This window comes from Limulus polyphemus, unplaced genomic scaffold (assembly GCF_000517525.1).
Source record: "Limulus polyphemus unplaced genomic scaffold, Limulus_polyphemus-2.1.2 Scaffold515, whole genome shotgun sequence".
In the NCBI taxonomy this organism is placed as follows: domain Eukaryota; kingdom Metazoa; phylum Arthropoda; class Merostomata; order Xiphosura; family Limulidae; genus Limulus; species Limulus polyphemus.
The window spans coordinates 83281-95171 of record NW_013666125.1 but is presented as its reverse complement, the minus strand read 5'-3'; the positions used below and the strand labels follow the sequence as shown (position 1 = coordinate 95171).

General features: G+C 36.0%; 1 protein-coding gene across 7 annotated transcripts in view; it reads left to right on the top strand.

The window, feature by feature from the left end:
- Positions 1-11285, top strand: part of LOC106458791 (discoidin domain-containing receptor 2-like) — a 324729-nt gene extending 313444 nt beyond the window's left edge. For 6 of the 7 annotated variants that reach the window (XM_022385127.1, XM_022385128.1, XM_022385126.1 and 3 more), the window contains 7 exons: positions 1176-1229; positions 1875-2065; positions 3933-4086; positions 4483-4787; positions 6599-6909; positions 7355-7589; positions 9078-11285. In XM_022385127.1, coding sequence (XP_022240835.1) covers positions 1176-1229; positions 1875-2065; positions 3933-4086; positions 4483-4787; positions 6599-6909; positions 7355-7589; positions 9078-9377 — 1550 coding nt within the window. In that variant the 3' untranslated portion in view covers positions 9378-11285. The remainder of the gene's footprint in view (positions 1-1175; positions 1230-1874; positions 2066-3932; positions 4087-4482; positions 4788-6598; positions 6910-7354; positions 7590-9077) is intronic. The other variant, XM_022385130.1, reaches the window with a different exon arrangement.
- Positions 11286-11891: the final 606 nt, after the last annotated feature.

Here is an 11891-nt window from a genome sequence, read left to right as displayed (position 1 = left end):
ATCCTAGTGTCTGTTCGTAATGTACACTAAAATACGAACAGACACTAGGATACAATGTACACTAAAATACGAACAGACACTAGGATACAATGTACACTAAAATACGAACAGACACTAGGATACAATGTACACTAAAATTGTATCCTAGTGTCTGTTCGTATTTTAGTGTACATTGTATCTTAGTGCTGGTCGTATTTTAGTGTACATTGTATCCTAGTGCTGGTCGTATTTTAGTGTATATTGTATCCTAGTGCTGATCGTATTTTAGTGTACACTGTACCGTAGTGTCTGTTCGTATTTTATTGTAATTCTTCACGATATAACCATAATGTCAGTTAAAACTTAAACTTCATTTAATGTAATGTTTTAAAATGTTTAAGGAATTACCGCTTTCACAAAATGATGTAATAATATTTTATTTGCTGAGCTTCCTGGAAATAGTCGGTAGGTGGCCTCTTTCCAGGATTCCAGAAAGGAAGACCATGCTTTATAAGTCTTCAACCAGAACATGTTCGGAAAGTTTAAACCGCCGTAGTTCCTTTTTTGTTAACACAATAATTCGTCCGGATCAGTAGTTCGAAAACTTCCTTCGTCTGAACCCTGCCGTGCCGATATGTGTCGGATCCTAAGTTGAAGATGAAAGAGAAATGTAATGTATACGTGATGACTATTTCCTCTGATAGTCGGCATGAAACAGAGATTGATGAAGTTCATTACGTTTTCTATGCTTGTTCTAAATCTCGTAGTGAACTGAGTGAGGCCTATGTTCCCTATATTCGTAGCTTTCGCTTAACTGGATGTGTAGATATGGTGTCGCATACTGGTAAAGCTATTAGGACATTACAGTGACTATCGAAAAATAAAGTTGTTTACGATACTCATGAAAAACGGATATGCTTTGTTGTATAAAATTGCAGTCCATGAGGTTAAGTATGCAATATGTTACAATAATTCAGATCTATTTTTCCTGTGCGCAAGAATATCCCATATCATGAGATAATGGCAAATAAGTCTAATAAATAACTAGTCTGATAAGTATTAAAATTAGAACCTCTCATTAATATAGCTTGAGAGACTGATATACTTGTAAACTAGTGAGTCTGATGAATTAAAAATATATTGCATTGAAAAAAAGGAAATGTGCACGAAACAGTTATATTCGTTTTCTTTTTCAGTTCCAGCCCAAGGGAACTTCACAGAAGAAGAACCTCCTGCAGCGCCGCCTATAGGTATACTTCTTACTGGTATTGTGAAAATTAATCTATAGAGCCAAAGAGTTTTATTAATATCATTATAATAATTTGGAATATGAAACTGAAAATTACTTTTACCTGACAGCAAAAATGTAGGAAATAAATAATAAATTATTAAACCCACCAGTTCTGGTTAAAATTTGGATGAAATAAATACAGAGTTGCTTCAGGCAAGCACTACTAATGGAGCCAGTTCTCCAACTCATGGACATTTTCAATGTTTGACATAAAGTGTTGTTTTTTTTTCACGTTTAGTAAGTCGGAGCCAGTTCTCCAATACATGGACATTTTCATTGTTTGGTATAAAGTTTTTTTGGGTTTTTTTTTACGTTTAGTAAGTTGGAGCCAGTTCTCCAACTCATGGCCATTTTCATTGTTTAGTATAAAGTGTTTTTTTTTACGTTTAGTAAGTTGGAGCCAGTTCTCCAACTCATGGCCATTTTCATTGTTTAGTATAAAGTGTTTTTTTTCACGTTCAGTAAGTTGGAGCCAGTTCTCCAACTCATGGACATTTTCATTGTTTAGTATAAAGTGTTTTTTTTACGTTTAGTAAGTTGGAGCCAGTTCTCCAACTCATGGACATTTTCATTGTTTGGTATAAAGTGTTTTTTTTACGTTTAGTAAGTACGGCGATGAATGATGACTCCCTATCCAGCCAGTACGTAGGACTGGTCATTGGCGTTTTAGCTGCGGTTATTCTTCTCCTTATCATCGTGATCTTCATCATCATCGCTCGTAATCGTCGTCGAAAACACACAACACCTCACACCATGCTCAAGCCCGTGGAGAACAGAGTCACCATTAATATGAAGGTAAGTCAAGCCGCTGTGCAGTCAAGGGGGACTAAGTACGTTTGATTTATAAAATTTTCACAGAATGCTAGACGACGCCTTGAAATTTGCTAAGGTAATTGTAACCCTCATCCTTACAATAAAAAAAAAACTGGTTATAGCATTTTCTGTTAAACAGCTACTTACTGAACGAATAATTAATACTATTTTAAACCTCAGCCGACCGAAATTTTAATCTTATTTAACGATTATTTTGTGTTTGTTTGTTTGTTTGTAATTAAGCACAAAGCTATACAATGGGCTATCTGTGCTCTGCCCACCACGGGTATCGAAACCCGGATTCTAGCGTTGTAAGTCCACAGACATACCGCTGTGCCACTGGGGGGCTTTTGTGTGTGCTACTATTTTTACATAGAAAAATTTCGGCTTGTTACACTTTTAAAGCAAAAATGTTTTCTAATTACACAACCAAAGATAAAAATTAGGAAATCATAAATGCATTTTCTATCGCCATTATAAAAAACGAACATTTTATAAAAGTGTATGTTTAGATGCTCATTGATATTTGACTATTATTTTATAATCCAATACTTTTCCCAAACAAAACTCATTTATAACTATGAGAATAAATTAATATTGAGACATTTCAGTCATCACTGTGCAGTAAAAGGCTTCGTTGCTGTTAGACAGTTGTACCCGAACATTAGCTATCAAACATAATTAACAAAGGTTCAGTTACTGATGTTAATATCGTCATCTAAGTCTTATAACACAGATAACTATAAGACTATAAAAGGCGCTGAAAGATGCCAACAACACAGGGGTTCTTTTGCAGTAGGGCCGGGTGTGGCCCAATAGTTAGCGTGACCGTTGCTACAATAAGCCCTCAGCTCTTTGAGTTTAGAGTAGCCTAAGAGTTAGCACTGGGTGCTGTTATGTGCAGGTAGCTCTTTGTGTAGCTTAGTGCAAACATCCTGAAACCACTAACAATCGTTAGCAGCGTGTTTTCAAAAAAGATATTCCTTTTAGATTTATATAAAATATATCACGGCGGCTTGGCATGGTCTGGTAGTTAAGGCGCTCGACTCACAATAAGAAGGTCGCGTGTTCGAATCCTTCACCGAACATGCTCGCCCTTTAAGCTGTGGGGCGTTATTAATGTGACGACCACTCTCACTTTTAGTTGGTAAAAGAGCAGCCCAAGTGTTGACGGTGGGTGTTGCCTTCCCTCTAGCCTATCACTTCTAAATATGGACGGCTAGTTCAGACAGCCTTCGAGAAATTCAACAAATAATGAAAAAAAATATATGGTGGAAAGTTACTTCGATGTTCCTAATTATGTAAATATGTTTTTTTTAAGTGTATCACATTCTCCTATATTATAAATGAAAATCGTAGAAAAATTAGTGTTAATACTTAGATCTCTATCTAGAAATAATTATTAGAATTGTGAAAGATTGAATATTTGGGGAAATTTTGTTAAGGTGCGGATGAAATGTCATTATACAAGTTTCCTTTTTTTCACGTTAATTCAACGGTATTTTTTCAAATAATTACCTGTATTTCGGGTTAGAGTGTCCATCTATATATATATATATATGTAATTACCATAACATTAATGCATTTTTAAGATATTTGAAACCTTTAAGTAAATTAAGAGATCCATTAACTGTAAAAATGTTAATTAATTTTGTAGAAAGACATTTTGGTATTACTAAAATATTTCAAAATTTCAAGAAACCTGATTGGTTTATTAACATTAAAATTGATATTAATAATATAAGAAGTTTTCTGGAGTGGAGATTTAAGGTTATACCGCGAGGGGGGAGGGGGGTTGTGTTGTACGTATCAGTAACCTCAGGTGTACGGTGTTATGCGATTCACCAAGGATCTGGGAATCAGCTATTCACCGTGTTCACCCGTGGGACGTCAAGCTAATGGCAATGTCTACGGCCAGGTGGCGCTGGATGACGCTGACCCCGACAAGCTGCTTTACCAGGAGCCCCAGGACTTCAAGCCTTTCGGAGGAATATATAGTAATGGTAAGCACTTCTCACAATTGAACACAGTTTCTTCATTGTTAAATGTGAGTTCTGTTTTTTGTTGTTGCAGAGAAAATAAGGATTTTATAGCCACAATTCAGCCACTTGTACTTAAAGTACAGTTTTTGTATTGTATTATAAAAGAGAACTTTAACTTGTTGTGCACAATGGTTCTACATTTGCATAAAAACTGTGCCAGCTTTGCTAACACTATAACTACCCAACTACACTATAAACTATACTTACCAACTGTTAAGAAAAAGCTTGATACGTGTGTCTATGCAAAAATCAACAAAATATTTGCAAAAATTCGTTTCCTGCCTAGTTAATCATATTTCAGTTTTTTTCCACTACATTTGTTTATACTATATGAGTGCCTTTTATTTCCACCCGCAGACTCCACAACATCTAGGGAATACGCCGTTCCTGATGTTCAGAAGCCCTCGACACCTCTTTGTCACCCACCTCCAACACCTGTGAACTTCCCCCAAACACTGGTTAAGCCCCCGCATCATCCTAGCGAAAAACATTATGCAGCTACAGATGTTGTCAAACTTCCCAACATTCAAGGGGTGAGCGGTAGCACCGTTTACGCTGTGCCTAATGTAGAACTGCTCAATAGAGAAGAACCTCCTGTCCGGGAGATTCCTAGACACAGACTGAAGTTTCTGGAGAAACTCGGGGAGGGCCAGTTTGGAGAGGTAGGTGTCTATCTCTAGTCTGTTCAGATTTGCGTAATTCAGATAATGAAGCTAAGTCACTGCGTTTATGATGAAATATTGTTTTAATCAGATTTTGTATCAAATTTAATGTAGAGAAAAGTAATGATACTTATGACAATTGGAGAGAGAGAGAGGTTAGGTTTTTTGTTCACTATAATAAACACTCTGGGTGTTTGATAAGAATGCCACAAAACACTTTTCAACAACTCATTCCATCATTAAAATCTAAGAAGCATTTATAAGATTATTTGATAAAGATTTTTCATAACTTAAGGGATATATCGGTGAGAGGTGTATGAGGCAAATTAAAAGTGGAGAGCCAAGGTTTATGCGCCAGGGGCGTACACATTACGGGACGGGGTCTAAGGTTCGTCTTATGGCCCTGGAATCTATTGGTTGCTGGATTATATTGTATACGTTATCTTGCTTTTCCTGAGAGCAATTTTCTTAATTATGATGCATTTTTACTGGAACAGATTGGAAAGTGTCCCCCTCACTTCATACGGTTTTGTAGCATCCAATTAAGTAAGCTGTTTGGAAAGGAAGAATAATATATTTTGTGTTCCACAGATTAATATATTTATTTTTTGATGATACTTGTTTTCACAGGATGAATGATCTAAATACAAGTGCGTTTTTCCCTAATCAGTAACTAAGTGTTAATGGACATTTCCAGCAGGTAGAGCTGTACGTATCAAAAGTAGTTTTTATTATTTGCGGCTTCAAAGGCCCCTCATGATCCACAGAGGCCCAAGTTTCTCCATTATTCCCAATTACTTCTATAGCTACTGTTAGGAGATCTGCTCGTCGTACCTGGGCGATCGTGCTAAATTTGGAGCCGCTAGCTTGCGAGTGGGGGCGTGAACACAGTTTCAAACATGACACACCCGAAATCCTGAGGAAGAACCAAGAACACAGAATACGGTGCCAGATGCGGGTTCAGCGACCCAGAAAACTTACCCTTAGATCCCATATCGTCTAGGTGACCGTCTGTGGGCGTTAGCCCCCTTAATAGGCCATCCTCGTACTGCTCCGAGTCCACCCGCCAAGTTTGGTACTGCTAAATCCGGAACTGAGAGAGAAGTTAGCTGAACATACACACATACATAAAGAGCTACAAGCCTAATTTACCAGTTAATCCGGGGAATGTTGATACCGTGATTTTATATATCGTTTGAACCACGTTACCAAAAGTCGTATTTGAAACGCTGTACGAAGCTACCTTGAAAAAACAAAGTACGTAGTGCTAAGATGAAAACAAAACATACTGCTGAAATATCTCGCCATTATTTTCAACTAGAAAGCTTTAAATGTGTCAGTCCACGTCTTTTTCTATAGTAACCCATACACTCCACATCTCCATAGCAACAAACATTATGCAGCGTTAGTAATCTATACACTCCACATCTCCATAGCAACAAACATTATGCAGCAATAAAGGTTGTTAAGCATCTTTACTAAATGAATAATTTCGAAAATCAGAGAGTTTTTTTGTTGTTGTTGTTGTTGTTTAATATTCATAAACACCTTTCAAAACATGTTTTATTTTGAGAGTAAAGAACCCTCACTTTCGACTGGTTATTTTTTTAAAACTATTTTTAAACGGAGATTTTTTATGTGTTGCAACTGAATACGACTTAAACAACGCCTGCTAAATCATACTTCATTGTAAATCAAACCAGAAACCTAAAAGTATTTCAACCTCTGTTGTTCTAACAAGTGACAGATATAAAACTTAAAGAAGTAGAGATTGAAGAACCTGTTTAGTTGATCCTTCCTCTTTTTTCAAGGTCCACCTCTGTGAGGCAGAAGGTATTCCTGAATTGGTCGATGTGCCTTGCTACGGTAACAAGACCTTGGTAGCGGTCAAGACTTTGCGACAGAATGCGTCTGAACAGGCTAGAAATGACTTTTACAAGGAGGTCAAGATCCTCTCCCGGCTCCGTGATCCCAACATTGTGCACGTGCTGGGGGTGTGCACACGCGAGGAACCACTGGGAATGATTGTGGAATACATGGAAAATGGTGACCTTAATCAGTTTCTCCAACAACACATTCCTGAAGGTGCAGCTTACAGATCGGTGAACGCCAAAACCCTGAGGTCAGTCATTTCATCTTCATCCATCACTAAATGTTGAAATTAGCAACTTTGTTGATCTAATTCTAACCATTCCTTTACATGCTAAGATCTAAATCTTAGAGTAAGTTTCTTTTGCTAACTACTCAGAAGAAATATATATATATATATATATATATATAACACATTACTTAGTTACTGATAATTAGAAAACAATCTGACATATTATTTAATTACTGATAATTAGAAAACAATTTGACATATTATTTAGTTACTGATAATTAGAAAACAATCTTAGTTACTGATAATTAGATAAGAATCTGAATCTTGCCATTCTCTTCAAACTTAAATTACAAACTAATTATTGTTAACGAACAATGAAATCTCTAAGAGCATTATGATTGCGTTAATTTAAGAATAACCATTGGCTAACACAACAATATCTGATATTTCTGTCCTGTACCTATAGCTACGGCAGCCTTATCTATATGGCAACCCAGGTAGCATCGGGAATGAAATACCTGGAGTTACTTAACTTCGTGCACAGAGATTTAGCGACTCGCAACTGCCTGGTGGGCAGAGCCTACACCATCAAGGTGGCAGACTTCGGCATGAGTAGGGACCTTTACACGGCTGACTACTATCGGATCGAGGGAAGGGCAATGCTTCCTATCCGATGGATGGCTTGGGAAAGCATCTTGCTGGTAAGTTCTGGTTTTGCGGTTTACAAATTCCAATGACAAAAAACAAACAAACAAACAAAGTGGAAAATGAACAATGAAAATTAGATTGGTTATTGTAAGGTTGAAATTGCTTAAATACATTTAGTTCCCGGGTTGGTTAATGTCAAAGGACATTCCATTCGAAAATCAAATTATGAAAAATAAAAACAAACAAGTCATGGGCTTGAACAATTACGCCCGACAGCAACGCTATTCGGTAAAATCGGTCATAAGCTCATTATTTGTCAGCATCAGAACGACTGCACAGGCTGTACTCTAGTTTGTTAAAGTAGTAGAACAGTGGCTATATTTTCACATGTGATCAGTCTTATGTCAATATTTCGTAATATATCTAAAGAAAACCCTATCAACTTTATTATACCTTCATATTTATGATCCAGTATGTATGTTGTTAAATATACGTTTTTGTCAGTTCAAATGATGCACATGAGCTATTATTGTTTGGGCTATCTGCTGTGTCCACCGCGTGGTATCGAACCCCGGATTTTAGTGTTGTAAGTCCATAAACTTACCGCTGTCCCACCGGAAGACTGGTAGTATTGTATTTCAGGATATCTAACGATTTAAATCACAAAACTGTGTATGAAAACATAACTTTTATCGCATTGTTTTCTATGTTATCTCAGCATATCTCCAAAAAAAGTGTTTAATTTATGCTAAAAGCCGCTAAGGAAAAAATATAATCTTTAAAATCACTTACTTTCTCCGGATATATTGAAAACCTGAAACCATATTTTTGTTAATTTTTATGTTTGTTTATTTTGTTCATCCCCCCCCCCCCCGAAATTTAAAGAACTTTCGCTTAGACAATGTAATAGTTGATCAGTACACATTGCAATCTGTAAAGTTATTGTATACACTGTGGTGGCGCTGATGTGTGAAAAAAGACGGTCAGTTCATGTCCGGTCTAGTGGTTAGTTGCGGGTTCACTGCTCGCTGCCACAAAAGTAAACGCGCTCTGCACTGTGGGGCCGCGGTTTCGCTATGAGAGAGACGATTAAATCCCACTATTTGGTTAGACAAAACTATCTCAAGAGTTCGCAGTGCACGTTGTTGATTAGATGCATTCATTCTAGTCCTTCAGCTCAAATTTAGGGTCGGCGATGAGCAAATAGCTTTGTGTAGATTTGAGCAGACATTCTAAAACAAACAAACAAAAAAAGCAGCTTTTTATGAACTTTATTAAAATAATAAATCGCTATCTGTTGCAGCATTTTGTAACATATAATTTAAAGAATGATCTAAGTGAAAATCTTACAATTAATTGAGGAATAAGGATAAATCATGTAATGGGTATTCATATATGAAAACAGTAAAAGGCGAAATAATCTAAAACCCACACGGATGTTTTTTTCTTTTCCTAGGTGGTATTTTATACATTAAAATGATATTGATGGTTATACTTACGGACGCTGTATGAATTTTCTAAATCCTTGTTCGTTATTCCAGGGTAAATTTACGACTAGAACTGACGTCTGGTCCTTCGCCGTTACTCTGTGGGAAATCCTTACTTTCGCCAGGCAACAGCCCTATTCGGATTTGGGTGATGAACAAGTGATCGAGAACGTGGGACATTTCTATCACAACGATGGTCAACACGTGTTGCCCTCTCAACCTCCTAACTGCCCTAAAGAGATTTATGACCTCATGCGAGAATGTTGGCAGAGAAACGATAACGATAGGCCTAATTTTAGGGAAATTCATCTGTTCTTGCAAAGAAAAAATTTAGGCTATTCTCCTCAACTATGAACTCGTTATTCGAAAGTGAAGATTTTTCCTTGTTCTTGAGCTTTTCTTTTCTAGAAATGAATCTGTTCTTTTCTGAAACAACATTACGTCGAGCTTAAAATGTTGTGTATAGTCAGGATTTTCCGATGCCCTTAAGAACATCGCGTTAAGCCTAACTTCAAGAACAAAAATCAGTGTGCCAGCAGTATTTCACAGCCAAATAACTTGATGGCATTATTTATAGTACGACGTAGCCTGAACAAGTCTGAAACTCTCACTTCTGCGCAGTTTCTTTCTCTTTTTGTGTGTGGACTCCAAAGAATTTGGCAAACTCTAGATGTACAACTTTATGGGTGCTAAGTACACAAATCTTCTGTCTTTAGAAAAAGCTTCTGAGCACGAGAGTGATGCTGCCAAGACAACTAAAATAAAGAACATTTGAGGCAGATAATTCGAAGACTAATTAAAATCAAGCTCAAAATTTTCACATGGTGATATCAAGAGCGTGTAAAGAAACTTCGTGAACATTTTTTTTTTTTTGGTAGAGACCATACCGAGAACTCAACATGAGCGCCATCTGTGATCTCTCCATAACAACCATATCAGTTTCAATTATGGAGTTTATGAACGTGTTGTTGTTGTTGTTTCATTTTCTTTCTTTTGTAAATGAATGGAACATTACTTGTACAGATCCTTAGAGCAATAATAATATGCTAAGCATTTATACATGTGTGGATTATACGGTAACTGTAAGTTTCAGCATTATACGTGTGTGGATTATACGGTAACTGTAAGTTTCAACATTATACATGTGTGGATTATACGGTAACTGTAAGTTTCAGCATTATACATGTGTGGATTATACGGTAACTGTAAGTTTCAGCATTATACGTGTGTGGATTATACGGTAACTGTAAGTTTCAGCATTATACGTGTGTGGATTATACGGTAACTGTAAGTTTCAGCATTATACATGTGTGGATTATACGGTAACTGTAAGTTTCAGCATTATACATGTGTGGATTATACGGTAACTGTAAGTTTCAACAACCACATGGTTATTAGTACGTACACATAATCTTTACCATGTTCAGAATGAGACATTTCAATCGAAACATAGACACACTTACTGATACAAATGTTCTTTATAGGCCTTGATTATATGTGAATTAGTAGGACTCTGCTTTATAACACATGAGACATTGATATATATTTCAATTTATCGAAAGTAGCCTTGATATAATGATGCTAAAACGCCCATTCATTTATAAATGTCATTATGATGACGTCACCACAATTTTTTTTTCTTCTTTTTTCAGGTAAGTAACTATTCTACCGAGTAATCTGATCTCTTTTAGGAATATGTATATATATATATATGAATGTACCCTGTAACGTAATAAAAGTTGGTATGAGTCTCAAACTTTTTGAACATTAAAAACTGCGTAGCACCCGCACTTCAAATTTATGTGAAATGTTTCTTCTGACGTTTCAAGCATTACCTGCGCAGTGAAACAAGAATACATTTATATGTGGTTTTTCAGTGAATTAATATATATATTCATCTGCTATTCAGGTACGTTAACTGGTTGTTACCGTATTGAAAATACCGTAAACTATTTGCGTACGTTCAGTATTTATATTTCTTTAAATATTAACTTCAATCATTATCTTTATTATTATTATAAATATAAGAATATCTGAAAATTTTTTTGGCCAACAATAACAACTCAGCTGTGATAAGATGGTGGAAGCTAATATTGTAAAGTTTGTAAATATTAAGATAAAAACGATAACACCCATCTAATTCAAAACTGGGACTCGTCACTCGGATAAAACCTGTAGCAGGATTATTCCTTGTTAAAAAAAAGTGAAATATTTTAAGATTATATTTCTTTACAAACAATCCCCTTGTGGGTCAGCGGTAAGTTGCAACGCTATAAGTTGCAACGCTATGAGCCGTCATTCGATTCCCTTTGTGCAACTTTGCACTAAAACAAATATTTATGAAGAATGCCTTAAGAACTGAATATGATTGAAAATAATTTAGGTAAGTCAAGCATTTTTGAATACAGAAAAAAAATATGTATATTCCTAAGTGGAATATCAGATAAATTCTCACGATAAGGGGACCTTCCGATGACTCAACGGTAAGCTTGAAGCCCTTTGCGTTGTTTTGCGCATAAACACAAACAAACAGATGAAGGTAATTACCTTTTCCACCTGTGATTTTCTCTAGATAAACCGTAATTCGATTGAGTGAAATTTATAATTAATTATAATTACTATGTATGACAAAGCTTTTTTAAGAACTCGTGAGATATAAGTAACAAAACTGTTACTTTATATCTCACGAGTTCTTACATGACTTTATCGAACCCGAATGAGCTAATGAGCTGTAACAGTTTTGTTACGGGTTCGATAAAGTCATGTAAGAACTCGTGAGATATAATAACAAAACTGTTACAGCTCATTCGGGTTCGATAAAGTCATGTAAGAACTCGTGAGATATAAATAACAAAACTGTTACAGCTC